This window comes from Agelaius phoeniceus, chromosome 1, assembly GCF_051311805.1.
Source record: "Agelaius phoeniceus isolate bAgePho1 chromosome 1, bAgePho1.hap1, whole genome shotgun sequence".
In the NCBI taxonomy this organism is placed as follows: Eukaryota; Metazoa; Chordata; class Aves; order Passeriformes; family Icteridae; genus Agelaius; species Agelaius phoeniceus.
The window spans coordinates 143,429,554-143,449,945 of record NC_135265.1 but is presented as its reverse complement, the minus strand read 5'-3'; the positions used below and the strand labels follow the sequence as shown (position 1 = coordinate 143,449,945).

The 20,392-nt window shown below is 41.3% G+C and overlaps 2 protein-coding genes across 7 annotated transcripts; one reads left to right on the top strand and one right to left on the bottom strand.

Annotated features, from left to right (window-relative positions):
- Positions 1–512: 512 nt before the first annotated feature.
- Positions 513–4,248, bottom strand: NDUFB9 (NADH:ubiquinone oxidoreductase subunit B9). The gene is made up of 4 exons (XM_054651244.2): positions 4,022–4,248; positions 3,707–3,899; positions 1,704–1,817; positions 513–767 (listed from the first exon to the last, which is right to left on the bottom strand). Exons 1-4 carry the CDS (start codon positions 4,231–4,233, stop codon positions 636–638), a joined length of 651 nt encoding a protein of 216 aa, XP_054507219.2. The 5' UTR covers positions 4,234–4,248; the 3' UTR covers positions 513–635.
- Positions 4,160–20,144, top strand: TATDN1 (TatD DNase domain containing 1). 6 transcript variants are annotated; one of them, XM_054650947.2, is made up of 12 exons: positions 4,160–4,253; positions 5,646–5,711; positions 6,292–6,341; positions 8,635–8,698; positions 9,919–10,062; positions 10,162–10,204; positions 13,788–13,873; positions 13,979–14,019; positions 15,377–15,453; positions 16,128–16,198; positions 17,049–17,175; positions 19,891–20,144. In XM_054650947.2, exons 1-12 carry the CDS (start codon positions 4,232–4,234, stop codon positions 19,991–19,993), a joined length of 894 nt encoding a protein of 297 aa, XP_054506922.1. In that variant the 5' UTR covers positions 4,160–4,231; the 3' UTR covers positions 19,994–20,144. The 6 variants fall into 6 exon arrangements, with proteins under 6 accessions (XP_054506922.1, XP_054507033.1, XP_077044900.1 ...); XM_054651058.2 differs by having other exon boundaries at positions 4,187–4,306; XM_077188785.1 differs by lacking the exon at positions 4,160–4,253 and adding an exon at positions 4,278–4,351.
- The last annotated feature ends 248 nt before the right edge of the window (positions 20,145–20,392 follow it).

The window sequence follows — 20,392 nt, the reverse complement described above, 5'->3', positions numbered from 1 at the left end:
AGTGCTTTGGGAACGTGGCCAGAAGCAAACAGCTTTTTGTCCCCACTTCATTGTGTCACACTGCCAGAACCATTTGTGACCCAGGAATGGACACACAACAGCCACAATCCTCAGCAGCCCACGCAGGTTAACTGATACAGCTCAGTGGTTATCTGGGCTTCAGTTTATGTGGGGATCAATTTTCCTTTGGTTTCTACAGCACTGGTATCCACGCCATAAGGAAAGCACCATATTGTAAATGAAGTTTGTGTCTTGTGAGATTTGATACAAAAGTGAAAAATGCAGCCAAGAGCCTAAGGAGGAGGGAAGGGAGAGAAAGATGTCTTTATCCTGCAGCAAGGTCAGAAATACCCTCATTACAAGAGAACCTAAAGCCCATGTCTGCTGCTGCATCTTTAACTCCAGCTTTAACACTTTGCCTGTATTTAGTACCCCATTCCAAGTTATGGGGCTGATCTGAACTGCCTGCACAAGCTGACAGTGAAGCATCAGTGTGTCAGAGGAGAGCAGTGTGCCAGAAAAACACCTTTTCTGTTACTTTATTTGGCTTTATTTTATTACTCTGAGGAGCAAGTGGTCACTGAGGTGCCACCTGCCTGCAGCACAGACTGCTGCCATCCACACCCAAGGTGCTCTCACATGGGCTGTTCACGAGGTCGAGTGACATGATGCCACCACATGGGGGGCAGATGCCCTTCCTTACGAGCTGGAGGCAAAGCTTCAGTTTTTGGACCATCAGATGGAGTTTCTTCTTGTAACTGCTTAACCTAGAAGACAAGACACAGAACTGCTTTAGCAATTAACACACACTTCCATTTCCAGTGCCCAGGCAATGAGCAAAACGAAGAATCACTGGTTCTTCTATACTTCCACAGAGAAGAATCAATGGTAACACCTTTGGCTGACAGGTTTCATGTTTCCCAACTTTAACTTCCACTCAGTAATCACTGTAGGCTCATACTACCTAATTAAGAAGGAATTTCTAGGAGCAAGAAGTGATTTACAAGGGAAATTTCACTTAAAAGGTCATTATTTCCATGTAGTTCACATCCACCATGACTCTCTCAAACAGGCTGAATTGTGCTGCTCGGGAAGCTGACAGATAATTCTAAGTCTGGACCAAGTTTCCCTGCAGTCAGTAAATAGGAGACTTCTGTTCCTGCATGTCACCAGCAGCCCCTCACAGGCTTTCAATACCTGTTTCTTGAAGCAGCACAAGTGCCACATTCCATACAATCCAATTGAAACAGAGGACTGTTCTAAGAACACCAACTTCTTCCAACCAAATCTCAGTTCAGGATGGCCCAGAAATTGGTCTCAATGCCCAACTGATGACCACTGCAGCACATCACCTTCAAAGGTGTAACCAGAAAGTGTCAGAGCTCCACAGCAGAAGAAGAGGAATTCTCTGGTTAGTCTCCTTTCATCCAACTTTGGATTTCCCCCCCCCCCCCACAAAACTGCTGTAACAGCTCTTACAAACTGACACAAGGCTGCAGGTTCAGCTTTAACTTCAAATTCCCTTCACAATCCTCCAGAAGCTGTAACAAATGTGTAGGCATTTTAGGTTGTTTCACACTGACAAGGGCTCCAGCACTGAAGAGTCTAACTGAGGCTGCAGTAATTTTTCCAAGAACACATCTGTGCCACACAGGATACCTGTGTGCTAAAGAGACTTTCCTTTGCATAGAGCAAGCACTGACCTCTCTTTCCCAGCTTTCCCTCTGCAGCTTCTTCCACTGCTCTCGTTTGGCAAAGTAATCAGGATACATTGCCTTCTCAGAAGGGTGCCAGAAATCCAAGCACCATTCAGGAATCTGTTGAAGAAAAATATCATTTAAAATACTATTTTTTATATATGAAATCACATTTGTACACACATGCAGAAGAATGAAACACAAAGGCTGAAGCCAGTCTTACTCCCTAGGGGGTTTTCCCATTCTAAAGTACTACATAAAAACACCATTTAAGAGCTGCCTGACTATCTCAAGGCACATGGCAGAGGGCAAAACTTCACACATTATCCTGATCCACAGGAAATCACCACAGTGACTTGCTTAAATCACAGCATTCTAAAACAAGTCCCAGGTCATCTCAGTTTACTCTAAACTTCTCAAAATAATTCCATCTGGTGGAGGAGAAGATCTGATTTCTTCCCTTCCTTCTCTCAAAGGCAGCAGGTTAGAGGAATCCTTCTCTCCAACCACTGATTTATTTTACTTGACAAAGACAGAACATTACAGCTCATTTCTGCTTATCTACAACTACTAAGAAATGAGCAGTTTCTTAGGCCTTTAAGATCTTGAGAATGTTCTGACCTCTAAGGCCTTGTGACAAGGGAAAAAAGCAAAATTTATAATTTTGCAGTGATTTAAAAAAAATCAAATTGTTTACATTTTAAAGAGAGGAACACTGATTAAAAAACAAAATCCCACCAAAACACCCAATTTAAAAAAAAAAAAGAAAGAAAGAATTTGCTCCAGTACCATCATACATTTAGTGACATTCACACTTTTCTCTTCCTGCTGTGATTCTCATCACAGAACAAATGTTTGACTGAATGGAAATAGCACAGCTGCTGAAGTAAATATCCACCCACAGTAAGCTCCAATTAAAACCACCAATCAGCCTGAGTTCTAAAACCTACATTTTGGAGCAGCATCCACAATGGACAGTCACTGATACACAAACCAGCCAAAACCTTGTGACAGTCATTTTGTTAAGACAGTTTTAGCCCATCAAACTGGCAAAAGAAAGCATAACCCAGTCTGTGTTTCTGTATGAAGACTAATATTGATCATTTATTGCTCAGCTGCCTTTTTTTCTGTCCACACTCTCTGTCACTATTATCTACTACTGTTCAGGTCCTTGACCTTGGCACCAGTTTAAATAAGTTCTTCTCTTTTCACTCATATATTCTTTATTCTACCCCTGATAAATCTGTCATATTTTTCTTTTTCCATGGCTTAATATGCAAAAAGATCTGACCAGATCCAGTCTTGTGCCAGCACTTTTTTCAAATTTGGGAGGAAATGGGTGCAAGCAGTCCCAGTATTAACTTCTAATGCATTAAAAAGATGATGCCAAAAAAGCAAAGTCCCTGTGTTTTTCTATGGAACTTTTGCTCCTAAATAAAACAACCTTGATAGTCAATACCTGCAGAAGTGCCTTTAACAGTCTAAACATAAGGCTTCTATTTCCAGGCAGTGCTGCTCTCCCTCAGCAGCACACAAACTGCTCAATCTGGCACTGCAGCACATGAAGGGAAATGGTAACTTGTACCACTACTCAAATGCTGGAAGAACCATAGGACTGAGTGAAGGGAAGTCCCCACAGCCAAGGTGACACCTGAGCCGAGCAGAGGAAGCCAGGCTGTGCTCGGGAGGCAGCAGAGCTCCCTGGGCACTGCTCACGTCCCTTCCTGTGCCAGCCTGACCTGCTTGGCAAAAGAGCAGATGGTTGTCCCAGGAAAAAATCCCAAAAGAACAAGTAGCGGCGCTCAAACTGATCAAGAAACTCCATTTTCAAGGACCAGAGCAGCTCCTCCCACACAAGCAGCGAGGTGTTCATGGAGCGGTGAAGTGACCCTGCCGAGCCAAGCTGCGGCCCTGCCCACGACAAGCGACACAAAACAGGAGCAAAGCCAGAGCAGGAGCGCCCAGCAGGAGCGGCTGGGAGTCCCTTGTCCCCTTGTCCCTTGTCTCACCTTGTACATCTCGTACCGCTCGTACGCAACGCCCCCGGGGGAGTCGGCGAAGACGTACGGCTGTGGGTGCTGGCTGGCCCAGAACTCCTCCTCGCCGGCCTTCAGCAGCTCGGTGGCTTTCACCATGTCCTTCACATCCTTGTTCTTATCGAAGCGGTCCCTCAGGAGGCAGGCGAAGTAGCGGTACTTGTCTCTACGGACAGAGGTCACGCACAGTGAGGAGGAAACAACCACCCCCACCCCGGGCCCAGCCAACGCGGGGCGGAGCGCCCCGATGTGAGGGCGGCCAGCGCTCCCGGCTCCCCTCGCCCTCACCGATGGATGCACCAAGACTCGAGGTGCCGCAGGGATTTCTTGTACAGCCGCAGCACCTTCTGCTGGTGCGTCAGGTAGGCGGCCATGGCGCCCGGCTCCGCGGGCCTCCCTCCGCGCGGGGCATGCCGGGAGAGGGCGCGGCCCCGCCCTCCCTGCCCGCGCTGCCGCTGCCGCTGCCGCTGCCGCCGCCGGGGCGCGCCCGGAGCCGCCATGAGCCGGGCTAAGTTCATCGGTGAGGGGATGATGGGGAGGGCGGAGGGACCATGAGCCGCGCCAGGTTCATCGGTGAGGGGGCGGTGGGGAGGGCGGAGGAGCTATGAGCCGCGCCAGGTTCGTCGGTGAGGGGATGATGGAGAGGGCGGAGGGACCATGAGCCGCGCCAAGTTCATCGGTGAGGGGGCGGTGGGGAGAGAGGGGGTTTCTGTCCCCGGGTCTTCGACCCAAGCCCCCGCTCCTCGCCCGGTGCCGGGCCGAGGCGGCCGCCGCTACCCCACAGCGTGAGGGGCCGCGCTCAGCGGACGGGGCTTCGGGCTGAGCTGTGGCAGTGGCAGGGCTTGTCCCAGCCCTTCATCCAGTGCTTGTCGCCTCCTCTCCAACCCCTTACCCAAGATTTGTCGCAGTCTCTCAGGCTTATTACAGTCTCTTAGGTTTGTCCCAGCCCCTCTGCCAGGGCTTGTGACTTCCCGCCCCAGTCCCTGCTTGTCGCCTCCTGCGGTCCCTCCCGGTGTCCCGAGGTTCGGCGGCCTTGGAGCCCCTGGAAGCGTTTGGGAATGTTTGTGCTGTGTCCGGCACCTGGGGCTGCTGCTCCTTCGTTACCCCCAGCTCCGGGGCTCGGCCGCCCTTCGCTCCCTGTCCCGCCTTGGTGCATTAGTCGTGGTTGTTTCTGATTGTATGCAACTGGCTTGGGTGAAAATGTAAGTATTTTTAGGAAATTCGACGGAAAGCGTGTAAATAACTTCAAAAGGCCCTACGTATTGCAGAGCAGCTTAGTATTTCCTTGGAAAATTCCCCTTTCCGCTAGAATCCGCGCTGGAAGCGCTGGCAGTTGCAGAGGTGGCTGCTCTGGAGCCGGTGTTCGGGCCGAGGCTGCTGGGCGGGGCCGGGCCGGGCTGGGCAGCTCCAGCCGGTACCTGCATTGCAGGTGTCCCGTCAGTGCTGCCGGGTGGCTGGGATGGCCCAGGGACGGCACTAGGAGGGAGAACAGGCAGCCCTTAGGAGGCATTCCTCTGCTGCTGCTCCCACCCGTGAAAGGCTGTAAGGGAGATGCTGCATTTTCCCTTCTTTAATGTTTGTTTGCATACATTTGTGTTTTCGTGTGAGAAGCAGATGTGTTTGCAATAAAAACAAATGCGTGTTCACTTTGGTGGTTATGAGGACGTGTGTAATAAACTCACAGAAAGTCTGAAGTTGTACCGAGGGAAAAGTTTAATTTTTCTGTCACTTCTAGTAAGGTGTAAGTTTTCCCAAGTTATGCAAGTAAACATATGCTTAAACATTTTATGACTTACCAATGTGCTAGTTCAGGGTTTAGATAGGGTTTCTGTTGTCTTCCCTAGCTTATTAATACTCAGTGTAAAATACACAACAGCTTTAACTTCTAATTTCTATTTTTGGTTTTCCATAGACATTGGTATTAACCTGACAGATCCTATGTTCAGAGGAATCTACAGGGGAACACAGAAACATCAAGGTAAATATTTCTTTATCTCTGCTGGAAGACAGGATCCCTTTTGCTGAATTAGAAGCCTCTTGCATATCAGAACATGATGTTAGGGTTTCTTTCTTCTCCTTAAGTATTTGGGCTCAAAAAAGAAAGCCTGACTAACTAAGTTGGATACCCTAACCAAAATGCATTGTCTTAATTGCTTTTTACATGCAGGTAACTGCTTCTGGAGCAAAATGGACACTTGCTAATCTACTTAGGATTGCATCGATAAACTGATATGAGAGTTATGAACAGTGCTCTGTTAATCTATAGCATTGCTGAATCACAGTTACTAATTATAATTTGGGGCTTTTTGCTCTTGTGACCTTTAGATACAGATGTAAAAGCAGAGAGCCTTCTAAAGTATGTGGAGAAACTTCCACTGACTTCATGGATTTAAATTGGATATCCAGCTATTGCACTTTGTTATTGTCTTATAAAGATTAATTAAGTATGTTTTAAAGATTTAATTATAAGAATTTTGACTGCATGAAAATTGAAAAGTAGTTAAACTATGCTGTAAAACCTCAAGTTCAATTTATGACATTTTTATGAACTTTTGCAGATGACTTTCTGGATGTAATAGAGAGAGCAGTCAAAGTTGGCATTAAAAAGGTAATTTCTTATAATGAAATGGTGTTAAAATTTTAAGCTGTTTTTTAATGTTTGGTTTTTTAGTGCTCTCCCACTAAAACAATGTTTGTGGGACTGAAATAGAGGATGCAGTAACTTCCTTCAGTAGCACAAAACAAAAGTGTTCTGTGCAGAGCGTGGTTTTTCCGTTTGCACAGATCATTATTGAAGCTGATTGTTTGAGTTCAGTGATACTATAGGTGATGTGGAGGTAGAAGTTGTACAGTTTCAACAGAAAGATATTCTCCTCTGACCTGCTGCCATGAAGTGGTAAATAATTTTCCATGTTGCATTATAGGCAACCATTCCTTTTTTCTTATATTCCGTGTGGCTCTTAGAGAGTAAATCCAATGTGGAGCAGCTGTGGGAGCTGGGAATTGTTTAACCTGGAGAAAAGGAGGCTCAGAGGAGACCTCATCACTTACAACTCCTGGAAGGAGGCTGTAGCCAGGTGGGGGTCAGTCTCTTTTCCCAGGCAAGAAGTGACAGAAGAAGAGGAAATGACCTCAGGCTCTGTTCAGGTTGGACATCAAGGAGGAATTTCTTCCTGGAAAGTGTGGTCAGGCACTACAAGGGAAGTGCTGATCATCTTCCCGTGGAAATGGTCAAGAAATGACTGGATGTGGCACTGAGTGCTCTGGTTTAGTTGACAAGGTGGCAGTGATCAGTCAGAGATGGAATTCAGTTGTCTTGGAGGTCTTTTCCAACCTTAATGATTCTATGATTCTTAATCAACAATTACTGCTGAAGATCAAACTCTTCTGATTAAGGTTTTCGGATATTTCTATATGTAAAGGAAATTGGAAACTGCAGAAGAGCTGGGAGTGCCCACAAACACAGTTGAGACATCTTACTCATTGCTTGTAAATATTGGCTTACATGTATTAAAACAACATCCTTATGAGAGAATTTGTAACTCAGAACGTGAAATTGGTATTTCCAGCAGTGCATCACATCCCATAGTTTAGCCTGTCTCCCTTTCTCTCAAAACTGAATAAATTTTTGACAAAAAAATGAATTACCATAGAATACAGTGCGTACTGTCACAAACTGTTCTACTGCACTACCAGATTAGAAATAAAGAAGTAAATGCTCCTATAGCAGGAACAGGCATCTTGGGAGTTTGTTGAAAAATTCTCATCTGAAAAGAATGGGAAATGCACTGGGAAGCAAAAGAAGAAAACTAGTGATGGAGAACTTACTTCACTGCAGCAAATACAGGAGTGAGGTCACATTTTTATGTGCTAAGTGCTATTTAATTTTTATACCACCCTCTGAAAATAAGTGTAATTTTTAAAAAAATTATCATCAAAAATAGATTATCTACGTAACTTTCTCAAGATGCACAGTGGATTGAGAAATGTTGTGCAGGAGTTCCTGCCCTTAGCTGCTCTCAGTCTTGCTAGTGGCCTGCACAGTGTCAGAAGCCTTTTCAATCACAGATTGTTCCTGCTTGCCTAGAACCTTAATCTGCTGATTGGAAAGTACTTTTATTTTTCTGTATAGCTGCTGCTTTATGGTAATTTTTTGTGAAATTTTGCTCTATGTCATGTATGCACTGAGCCATTTTCAGCTTAACATTTCTCAGTGATGTCGTTGGGATGTGTCCGTCTGTCATGAGTGCCCTGGGAGTGTGGGAATGTCTGAGCTGGTGCTGACAGAGCCTGCTGGATAGCACCTGCAGGGGAAGAGTTGTCCAAAACCAGTGTAGACATGGCTGTTACAACCTAGGGTGAAATATTCTGCAAGTGGTGGTTCAAAAAGTACATTGTAGGCAACAATTCTCATATGATAATGTTAAGGTAAAAATAAAAGATCAGAGATGGAAATTCTTAAATTTATAATCCCAGCTATGATACAGACTCAATTTTTGGTTTAACTATTTACTCATGTCTTGTTTTGGGTCTTTCCCCAGCTGTAAGACAGGGAGAATATTTCTAAGTATCAATTCTTGATAAATGCAGTCTTCAGTCATTGTGTGAGGAAGCTAATATTGCTGCAAATTGAAGTATTTTATTCCTTTTGTGATTTAAATGCTTAACATACAAGATACTTGAATAAGAGGGAAAAAAAATAGTTTGCAGCCTACTGTATTTACTAGCTCCTGAGGACCATTGAGGTTTATTGCTGATTTATGAAATCTTGTTTTATGTATGTTAGTAATTGTATTCTGATGTTCTCTGTTGAGATCTTTCCTTGTATCTGTGTGTTTTCTAAAACATTCTGTTTAAAGTTCAAAGAACATCCACACTGACAGTATTTCTCTTGTTTCAAGTTTTTGATTACAGGTGGGAGTCTAGAAGATAGTAAAGATGCATTGCAGCTGGCACAGACAAATGGTATTTTCACTTTAAATTTACATTGTCGGTCAAAAATATAACCTCTGCTCTCAGAATTGAGTTCAAGAGGACCTGCCTCAGAGGTGTTTACAGACTCTCAGATTAAAATGAGAAATTACATTTCAGAAATTACATTCGCAGTGGGATGAATGCATTGTGTATGAGTTTGTGTGTTGCTCTTTAGATCCCTGATGCTGGAAGGAATCACTCTTTTCCTGCATGTTCTATTTCTAAATAAAAACAGAAATTATAGAAAATTTCTGGAATAAAAATATTGATACAAGTTTCTGTTCTAGAAATAAGATAAAGTGCTTACATGTTGTGAAATATATGGGGTTTGTTGGCTCTTTGTTTGTTTTTTAATCATCAGTCTATTATGACCAGCTTGATCAAGAGAGGTATCTTTCTTTTGATCATTCCTCTGGCTTTTCCTTCCTTTCTGTGAAAGGAGAATGGCTCTTCTTTTTTCTTTAGGCAGATTTCATTCCACTAATTACTTAAATATGTATTTGAACTAAAACACATGATAAAGTACTGTTACTAACAGAAAGATAAAATAATTTTGGTTTGAATGAACTCAAGGAGATAATTTGGTCCAAGCCAGTCCACATCCCCAGTTCCCATCAGGAAGGCAGGACTGGCTTCAACATTAGGGGCAGTTGCTCAGGGCCTTACCTGTTTTTTCCCTTCCCCAGTGCTTTTACACTTAGCAGAAATGTTGGTATTGGCATGGTAATCTAGATCAGATACTTGGGTAAATCAGGAGATGTGAGCTCTGAAATTCTCTAACAGCTTATGCAGGGGACACGAGGGAAATGCTCTCTGCAGTTCTTACAGCTGGGATAAGCTGATGCATTTTGAACAAGATGTATTTCTAAATAATCTCAAGAGGTCTCATCCAGTCTCAACAATTGTATGATTTATTGGGGGCTGCTCCACCAGAACAGTTCAGCTCTAAGCTGCAGTTTTGGAGTACACCAAATAATGTGTACTAAAAGAAGACATGTGCACATGCCCCCACTGGAGATACTGTTTGACATTTTTAAGAGAGAAAATGTCTGTCTAATGAAATTGTCACTAAAATACGGTCAAAGGGAGTTTTCTTTTAAAATTGTGACCAATAAAAAAATCTCCAGAGGTGATGTTGTCTATACCTTAAATAAATTTTCTTTTTTGTTTTTTTTTTTTCCTTAAAGCCTGCTAATACTCTCTTGTTTTAGACATGTTTTTCAGTACAGTCGGCTGTCATCCTACTCGCTGTGGAGAATTTGAGCAGAGTAGCCCTGAACAGTATTTATCTGAATTAAAAAATCTGATTGAAAAAAACAGGACAAAGGTAGTAGCAGTTGGAGAATGTGGCTTAGGTAAGTGTTCTCTTACTACTTCAATATTTATTTTTTCTAGACATATCCTAAAAGAAATCCTAAAATACTAAATGGGGTTTTTGTTCTTTGTGTTTGTAGATTTCGATAGATTAGAATTTTGCCCAAAGGACATCCAACTCAAGTAAGAAACTTTTGATGACTGTGAATTGACTTGTAGCAATTTACAGTAGTGTTTTCTATCTTGTATTCTGCCATGTAACTTACTGTCACATCTAGTCCTGAAATTTGTAAGGTTGGGCCCAGAGCTTTTTGGCAGAAATGGGAATTGAAAGAAATATGCCTACATTCAAATAGTGCAATGTGCTCGTTGACATATGCCAACATGTCTTTTTCTGTAAAATAGACCAGAAATTGTGGATTTCTGGGTGTGACAGATGTTAATTCTTGCTAATAGTTAAGAGCTCTAAGGGAATTACGGGGAAAAACCCTCATAAATGTAGTGTGTGAAAGAGTTGGGTTGTTGAGTGAAAGGCATGAGGAAAGGAGCAGAGCTATCAAAAGCAGTGGTAAAAGTAGTGGGTAAAGAAGAGCTTTTAGTAAGGAAGGTGTTAGCTGATAATGGGGAGCTGATAGTAAAGGTTGTCTCAGGAGGTGCAGCATAGATGCTGAATGGAAGGAAGCTACCACAGCCCCTACAATCAGGCTGTATTCTTCATTTGAGAACTTCTCTCTGCTGAGGGAACTGATTGAAAGATATAGGTGATAAATTCACATAAGATGAGTGATTAATGAATTACATTTGCATGTTACTGTTTTGAGTAATTTAGTCACTGGGGGGCAGTGGTTGGTTTTGTTTTTTCTCATTGCTGCATATTAGCAGTAGGAGGATTCTTCATAATGCTACAGACCTACAGTGAAATACTCAGCAAAGGGGACAGGACTTTTTGTCCTGGTAGAATTCAGTGTATGTGAAGTTCAGCAAAGCACACCTTAGAGTATAATCTGTTTCTTTTCTGTGGCAAACTAAAATACTGATGGAGTATCACATTTTAACATCCTTAACTGCCTTGATGTTAGAGAAAATATATATGTCTCATTTCCTTGTCCAATGTACTGCAGCTGAAGAGCAGCTAATTGGGTGCACTGAAATAGAGTTGTAAAGAAAGAGATGACAGGCTGATCAGTGGACCAAGCAGAGGAAGGCAGAGTGAAATAGATGGGGACAGTTCACTGGTTTGCAGCTGCTCAGGAGTTCAGGTGCAGCAGTCACGGGGAGCGCTGGCACACAGCTGCACACTTTCCCCACAGAGGAGCAGTAGGTTTGTTTCCCAGCAAATATCAGAGCATGACCTCTGTTTCATTTAGTACTTAATCAACGTTTTTCTGGCTGGTTATGCTGTGTTTTCTTTTGTATAATTTTCACCTGTACATTATTTTTGATGCTTTTTTTCAGTTTAAAAGTTAATAAGAATCTAATAAAGATGAAATTTCTTTGCTGTAGTGTTCCTAAGAACTTTTTATTTCAGAAATCTTCCCATTCTCAGAACTTTTCCAACAGAAAGTGGTGATTTGAATGGTAGTAAGATGAAGGTACTGCCTTCATATTAAAGTGAAAGCTGTGTTATAAAAGCCCTGGTAAGCATATAGAAGTTTGACATCTGCTGTACTACTGGGAGGGGTCTGTATAATCACAGTATCACATGCACCATTACTCAAATTAAATCAGAAGTGTTTGTCTGGTGATCTGCCTCAGCAAGGTCAGTTTGCTTTAGCTCCTTTACTGTCTTGATCCTGTAGCATTTGAACGTGATGGTCAAAACTAAGCTTGCTCAAAGGAACAGGTTGTTCCTTAAGCACTGGAACTCATCATGGTTAGTTTCCTACTGAGTTATTTTATTATCATTCCGGTCACTGTATGTCTGGTTTCTTCATGCTTTTCCGGGGGTTGGGCTTTTAAATTTTTTTTTAATTATTATTTTTGTCTCTTCAATAACTGCCCCATCCACCTCCCCTTTCAACATGAGTTGGGCTTTGTTGTTGCTAGGAATGGAAAAAGCTTGAGTTACATTTCCATTTGCAGGGACACTAAACTTTGTACTTTAAAGGGCTCTATCCTTCTCAAAATTAGATGGAAATTGGCTAGTAGGTCACTTAGAGAGATTACTTGCAGTTCTGTCTCTAAAACCTCTTTCCCATATGAAACAAGTATTCTGTTAAAAGAAAACTGACACCAAAAATCAAACAATTGTAGCTATTTAACCACAAGAGCAATCATGAATTGCAATTAATTTTTATTTAGTCAAACAAGCTAAACTAAGCACGATATCTAGACAAAGAAGATTCAAAGTAGGTGTAATGCATTCTCATGAATTTTCATGTCAGTTTTCAAGGTTACAGCTAATTTGTTTAACCTCTTATCTCAAAGATTTGCACTGATTAACAGGGAAGGTAACTTTGATCTGAGAAATATCAATTTGTAATATACAGAAAACAGTGACAATGACATTAAATTAAATGGCCAATTGCATATTAGTTTAGGATGGGTTTTTTGGTTGTTTTTTTTTAGGAAAATGTAAATCATACTAATGGTTTGCTGCCACTTACCCCTGATTGATAAGTGACTGATACACAGCAGCATGTGATCACTGGAGTTTCCCTTTGAAATGGCTGTGATAGCTGGTGGTGGGAATTTCCCAGTGCCCTGGACTGTTTTAACAGCAACACCTCAAGAAATCCATATGTGCCTGGAGCCCCAGCCTGCTGGGATGGGCAGTGTTGTTCTCCTGCTTCACCCAAGTAACATCATCTTTCAAATGGCATGAGGACACTGAGTCACCCATGCACTGCTGGCCTTCTGCCATGCTCAAGTTCCTCTGCTGTGTTCCTGAGCATGGGTGGTTTCCCTGCCTGGGTGGAGCAGGGCAGCAGAGATGTGGGATGGTAATTGCAGAGCTCCTGCTAATGACAAGCACAGGTTAGTTCAGTGCTGAGTAGTTTCCTTTGGCAATTGCATTGGGGAACCTGGCTGCCTCCTTACCTTCCTTCTGCCAACATTCCAGTGTCTCTTCACAGGGTGGGGCTTCCCTGTTACCCCCCCATCAAGAGCAGCTCTGAGGAGTACAGAGTTGGAGAGGGATAAAAAGGAGTGAAAAGGAAAGGATGCAGAAACACAGAGGAAGGGAGGGAAAACAGGTAAAGACAATAGGCAGAAGTATGGTGTCTAATCTGATATTTGTTCCACCCCAAGAGAGTGGATTGTTGCTCACAGGTCAGCAGCTCTGATGCACTTTGGCCACTGGAGGCTGGAGAAGCCTGCACAGTGCCCCCCTGCTCACCCTCATTGTGTTTATGAGTGCTTCTTGAAATAGTGGCCTCTGTCATCCTCACTCACCATTCCTGACATTTCAGAACTTTGTGGAAAGAACAGTCAGTTCCTCTTCTATGAAAAATAAATAAATAAATAAATAAAAATGAACTCCAGCACCCACACTACACCAGAGTATATGCTCAGCATGTATACATACATACATACATTCTGCAGTACTGAGGCTCTTGGCCACTTACCTGTCTTCAAGCATAGATCACAGCTGTGGCAATACACATAGGAAAGAGGTTCTTTTAAATCCTTGCACAAATAAGAACTTTTGCATGGCAAATCCATTAATTCTGTCTTTAGCGCTGGAGGACAGAAGCTTGGGTAAAATTTTTTTACTGTCTTTGTTATTGCACTGAGTTTCTCTTTAAAGGTGAATTTTATTTTACAGGTATTTTGAAAAACAATTTGACTTGTCAGAGCAGATGCAGCTGCCCATGTTTCTGCACTGTAGAAACTCACATGCTGAATTTTTAGGTGGGTTTTGTTTGAGAATTTCATATTTAGAGCAAATTCTGAATATAAAAATCTTCTCTATTCATCTGTTATAAAGCTGTTTTATATTTTTATTTCATTTCCTAGACATAATGAGAAGAAACAGAGATAGAGTAGTAGGAGGGGTGGTAAGTATGGACTTCAGTGTAGCATTCATTTTTCCATGCATGTGTGTGAATATTGTTGCTTAATATGCAATTTCTTGTTTGTCATAGAATCTGTGTAGACTTCCTGTTACATCATTTAAGCTGTTATTAATTAGTAAATTTTCCAGTCCCTTTTGCTATTTTTATTTTCATTGCTTATTCAACAGGATTTTTGCAAGGTTAGAAGATAGGCTGAGAAAAAGCTCTGCAGCTGATGTGAACAGTTTTTCTTGGCCTGCCAGCAGGACAGTCTGAGCACCTCATAATTGACATTGGCCTTTTCCCAACTCCTCAGTGTCTGTAACTGCAGTGCATTCAGACCACAGATCATTTAGATGCTTGTTCCCAGTGGAAGCCATAACCTCAGACATTTGCTTCTGACGTTGGACATAGTTTTCAAATTAGATCCAGATGGAACTTTTGATTACTTTATGTCTTTAGATATTCAGATCACGTTTTTTAATTCAAGTCTAACAGGAAAAGCTTTGGGTGAAATGGGAAGTCCAGCAATGCTTTTTCAGGTTTCCATTATGACTGAATTTTTCAAAAGTAATAAATGCTCGTGATTCTGGCATGACACCACACCTCCTACAAGAATATTGCAGTCCTCAGGTTTGTCCTTTGTTCCCACAAAACCCTTCCCCACACTCAGTGCTTTGCATGTGTAATGAAGTCTCTCCTTCCTTCCTCCCTTTCTTTTTGCCTGCATAGCCAGGAAAGAGGGGAGAAACGAGCAGGCATCTTCAACTGCCTGTCCCTGTCACAGCACAGGGAAGCAGAGCAGACAGTCTCTTTGCTCCATTTAGGCTGAGAAGATGCAGTTCCCAGCTGCATTACACTGTGTAACTTGTGACCCTCCACTTTCCTCTCTGGAATGACCAATGGACTGTCTTGCTAGTTCCAGTGGACTAGCTGACACCTGTGGAGAACAGAATGCTGCTCTTATGGTGGCCCTGACAGTGCCTTGAAGGGAGTACTGAGGAAAGAATATAAAAATTCAGCATGCACAGGATTACTTCCTGAGTATGATCTCCCAGTTACAGGGAGTTCCAGGGCCAAAAGAGTATCACTGGATAGGCCTTTTTACACATCTCTATCACTGTTTTAAGTGTAGTAACCACTTCTAGTGCAGCATTCAGATCACTTCAGCCTGAACTTTGCTCAAATTCAGAATCAACTGAGCCATGTCCCATCTTGATGTCTGTCATGAAGTGTAATGCATACTGTTGAAGATATTTGATGCTAATAAAAGGTAATACATACTTTTGAATGACTGGAGTTTTAATAGAAGTACATTAGTATTTTTATATGTCTGTGTATCTATATTTATATGTTCTAGGTACATTCTTTTGATGGCACAAAGGAACAAGCAGCAGCTCTAATAGATTTGGATCTTTATATCGGAATAAATGGCTGGTAAGTTCTTTACAAGAAATACAACTGCTTTAAAATGGCAGCTGTAGTGAACTCATTGCTTTCTTTTAAACAGTGAGGTCAAGTTTTCAAAGCTCACTAGACCCTTAATCATCTGACAGATTTAGAATTGCTCACATTAGTCTGTTAGCCATCAAAGCTCTTGCTGTGCAGCTCAGTGAGCTAATCCATGTCCACTCTACTACCTTCAGGACAGTCCTTGCTTGTAATTAAATAAGGTTGTTGAACATGGGAAGGTTCCTTCTGAGGAGCATTTAAAAAACAGCCTGACTTTAAGGTGCCTGTCAAATGCTGGAGTAATGCAAATGTAACGTGAGTGCCTCATCTCCTGGTTATGCAGTCTGGATTCTCAGCAGTCACCTGGCCAAATGCCAGCCAGCACCACTTTGTAAGGTACAGAGGCTGTCACAGGCAAGCAAGGGCAGCCAAAGGGGTTCTGCAGCTTACTGGGGTGAGATGGCCTCTCCACTAACTCTAAATTTGCTGTTTTCTGCACAGTTTTAGTTTACAGGCAGTATTGTTAAAAAAGGAAGCAAATTTCATTAATGAACAAAATTATTTAGGGAGCTGTCTTTGCCACAAAACACTGTAATAGGCACAACACTTTAATATGCTTTTTATGTTTTTTTTTTTTAACCAAACTCTAAATTTTCTAGTTCACTGAAAACAGAAGCCAACTTGGAAACACTGAAATCAATTCCTAGTGAACGATTAATGATAGAGACTGGTAAGATTTTGTATCTTGGTCAGTTTGTGACAATGGCAATGAGATATACTGGTGTAGCAATCATAAAGCAGAATCAAGACCTAAAGAATTCAGAACACTGGCTGTTTTCTTTACTTGAGAAAGCAGTTTACAGAACTACTATTTTCCAGCCTTCTGCTGGAAGGAAAAAGCTGCTGTGTCAGTTCCTGACGTTGCAGGGGAAGATGAAAAGGACAAATTGACAACTTGGATTTTTAAATGTACCAGAATCCTGCTTAAGTATATTTTAAAATGTAGCTTGCTGGAGATGTGCCAAGCATTGGGCAATGGCTGTGCAGTAATGGCATTTGGAAAGAACTGCTCTTTAAGTGGAATAGGTGGAAGAATGCTTGAATTCCCCTCTTAGCCCACTGAGCAGTCATTTTAAGGGACTGATTAGGGATGTCGTGTTCTCTTTTTTCATGTTCAGTTATCAATAACTGACAGTACAAATACAGTATTTATTTTAATGTCTCACTCTTGAGAAAGGAAAATTGCAAACTGCTAAATCCTTAAATGTATTTGCACGTGAAGTACAGACCTGTTATACAGGAAGTTTCTGTGGAATGCATGCAATGTATCTGGCTCTCTTTATCATGTCAGAGGAAATTAGTGTTATGTATTATTATTGCTGATCTTTTCAAGTGTAAAATCCTGAAGATAGTCATATAAAAATCCAGGATGTTAAATTGCTCCTAAATTTCCTTTTGAGCTGGAGGTCGTTGCTGGAAGGAGATTGCAGGAGCTTTTGTCTGTAGAAGTAGTCAATCAAACTATCTCATGCCATTCTGAAACAATTGCACTCCTAATTCTTTCATTCAAATTAAACTAGATGCACCTTGGTGTGGAGTGAAAAATACTCATGCTGGATCAAAATACATTAAAACTACATTTCCTACAAAAAAGAAATGGGAAAAAGGGCACTGCTTGAAGGACAGAAATGAACCCTGCCATATAATGTAAGTGTACCACTGCACTCTTACTTTAAATTCTTCAACTCTGATGTGAAAAAAAAATAGAAAAATCCCAGTTCACTAGTAATGTAGAAAATATAAATTAATTCTAAATATACTGAACCTTGTGCAAGGTTTTGCTTTATAAGCTGTGGAAAAAATTAGAAATCCTAATTTTCCTTACTTCAGCTATTCTGGATGTACAGTGCTCCAGTACCATTTTTATTTTTTCACTTGATGCAGTGTAGAAGAGGTTAAACCCTCCGAAGTAACCTGACTTGAATATTCATTGCACTCAGTTTTTGTTCAAGTAATTTTAAAAACTGATCCAGCCCTGGGGATCAGGGGACAGTCCCACAGGTGGGACAGTGCTGAGGTACCAGCAGTGCCTGTGACACAAACTGCCACAACATGCATTTTGTCAGGGAAGTTTCTTACTTCTGCTGTTGTGCTTCAAAGAATCCTGTGAAATTTAGATATGAATGACAGCAGCCAAGATACAGAGTAGTGAAAGAAAACTCCAGGGGCTTATGAACAGAATTGGTAAGCACAGACACTGTTTTCTGCCTCCTTTCCACGCAGTTCCTCACAGAAGTGTGAAAAAGAGGAAAATGTGTAATTGTTTTAGTGAAATGTTTAGCTATCTGCATTAAATACTATTAAATAGATGAAGTACTATATTTTCAGAATTCCCTGTCTAGATTTTGAAATACTGCTCAGGATAATACTAAAGATCCAGGTATGCAGTTAAGGTGTCTAAACAAGAATTTGAGAAGTGAAGGGAAATCTGATGCTTTTCCAGACATGAAAGAACTTGGAAAACCACTGATGATGTAAAAGCACAGTTTAAGCTTACATGGTGACATCTCCTAGTGTTCAGATATAATCAATGCAATTAGGTCAATTGTAATATTTGTTAATTTTTGTTTTTAATTTTAAAAGTGAAGAGGACACATTAGCACAGAAGGGTTACTTCAGTATTTTAAGACTTTCTAGGGTCAGTCCATGATTTTGGAGTTGTGGAAGAGATCAATAGAAAACACTCTTCTGATCACAAGTGAAGGGCCTCCACTGTTATTACTTCAACCAGCCCATATGTCAATGACACCCCCCAGATATTTGTCTGCTGCCTTACTTGTAGTTTACAGAAATGTTTCAGAAACCCCCAAACTCAAAATGCACAGTGTGTTCTGCATAGATGCAGAGTGCACAAATGCACTCAAGATTATTACACAAATGCTGTGCTTTGGCTTTTGCCTTCTTTTATGAAAAAAATACTGTTTGGCTCAACCTTTGAAATTATTATCCCAATAATGTTCATTATAAGCAATTGAATTTAAAGAACTTTTTAAACCTTAAGAAAAATGAAGAATGGTAACTGATAATTGGTATTTTGTGACTTCTCAAGTAGCAAAATCTGGTGTGAGGGAATGTTACTCAGTCCACAAAGCATCTTTAATATTTCAGGTATATATACAGTTTAATACAGCTCACTTGGCAGGAGGAAATTACCATTTGTCTGGTTTTGGTAGTGCTTTTTGGACACCTTTCAGTTTTGATAGTGATATTTCTGCTTCATATATATATATTTAGAACTACTCCCCTTGGAAGCTATTTTTTAAAAAGTTTAGCCACAAGAGACTTGTCTTTTCTCCTTCTGCAGTTTCACATACACAGTGTTACAGTAACTTACAGTTTTCTACTGCATCCAAGTGAGGAGAGATAAGTAAACCCTAAGTCTTCTTGGGTGAAATTCTTTGATACTTGTTACTTATTTCGGTGTAGGCCTGATCTCACTCAATCTCACTGCTAATTCTGCATCTAGGAAAATATTTTCAATAATGTAATTATTAGGAGCAACTTCTCCTATGCTGTCTTTCAAAAAAAGTTTAGCTATTGCCTCAGCTTAGAGGCAGAATCCAAAGCCCACCAAACCTTACTACCAAGCTTAAGTTTCTTACTTTTCAAATTGGAGTTTAAAGTTTTTTTGCTGCTACTGGAAAAAATCAAAGTATGACACATCTCTGGAAGGGTACAGAATATTACTTTTTTTTTTTTTTTTTTTTTTTTTTTTTAAGAATGACTGATACAAAATCAAGAAAGCAATTGCAGAGAAAAGGTTGTGGCTTGGTTTTAATCATGTTCATCCCATTTCTTTTGCCTCCTCTTCCTGGCTTGTATCAAGGCCCTGAGCCTTTTGAAATTGCTCATTTAATATTTACTGCAAATACCTGGGCACATTAATCACAATTAAGCTAAAGAATGGGGAAGTAGGAGTAAGTTACTTTGGCAGCACTGTGCTCTGATAAAGCTGTGTCTGGAATTTAAGATTTCCCATAGACCAGTCTATTTATTCATAGTGCAGCTTTAGCCTTGACAGGCTAATGAATTTTTGTTTGAAAAATGAAAATCATTGATAAAGACACCCACAAAATGACACTTCCTTCAAAACAGAGAGCTGTTTAATTACCTCCAAACAAGAGTCAAAAGACCAAAGATGAGTCTGTACCAGTAAGCAAACCAGTGTTCAGTGTAAAGAAAATGGCAGTTAGTAACTTAAGAGTGAAGCTATTTGCATATCTGAGCACCCTGCCCTATTGCTCTTAGTGTAGATTTTTATTCCAGCTTAATCTCAGTGAGTTGTACATACACATGCAGCAATCTGAAGTACATTCTGAAGTACTGGGTTTCAGTCTTCTAATATAAATCTTTCTTTTTTAGTCAAATACTGGAAATAATGGCGGCAGTAAGAGAAGATGACCCACTTGAGTTGGCCAATACTCTATATAACAACACCATTAAAGTCTTCTTTCCAAATATGTAAAGTTGTTTTTCTTACATTTATTCAGCATAACTTCAGTAAAGATATTGCAAAAATTTAAAAATCATCATTCCTGCAAGTTCTAATCAATGGAAGCCAATCTGTAGTGGGTTTGGGGTTTATGGTACAAGATTAAAGCTGCTTTTGAAAAGGTGGTCTGCATTTGTGCAGTTTCTCAGCCCTGCTCCCCTTTCGTCAAGATTCAGGATTGACTTCAAGGCCAGGCCATGCCTGTAACTCCAGCTAGCAGTGGAGGCACAGGCTGAGCACCAGGCTGCTGCATTCACATGGGAATGCAGCCTCTGCATCCTTCAAGCCTCTGCTGGCAGTTCAGGAGGGTCAGACACGTCCATGGCGTGCGCTTTGCTGCTGCACCAGAAAGCTGAGCAGTGTCACCTTTTG

Bases quoted from the DNA above. Each gene is read 5' to 3' on its own strand.
- TATDN1 (XM_054650947.2), top strand. From the start codon at position 4,232: ATGAGCCGGGCTAAGTTCATCG. The intron at 10,205-13,787 runs GTAAGAAACTTT...TTTATTTTACAG, and splicing joins CCAAAGGACATCCAACTCAA to GTATTTTGAAAAACAATTTG. The intron at 16,199-17,048 runs GTAAGATTTTGT...AAATTAAACTAG, and splicing joins ACGATTAATGATAGAGACTG to ATGCACCTTGGTGTGGAGTG.
- NDUFB9 (XM_054651244.2), bottom strand. From the start codon at position 4,233: ATGGCGGCTCCGGGCGCGCCCCGGCGGCGGCAGCGGCAGCGGCAGCGG. The intron at 1,818-3,706 runs GTGAGACAAGGG...TTTCTTCAACAG, and splicing joins AGCGGTACGAGATGTACAAG to ATTCCTGAATGGTGCTTGGA. The intron at 768-1,703 runs GTCAGTGCTTGC...CTTGTCTTCTAG, and splicing joins GGGAAAGCTGGGAAAGAGAG to GTTAAGCAGTTACAAGAAGA.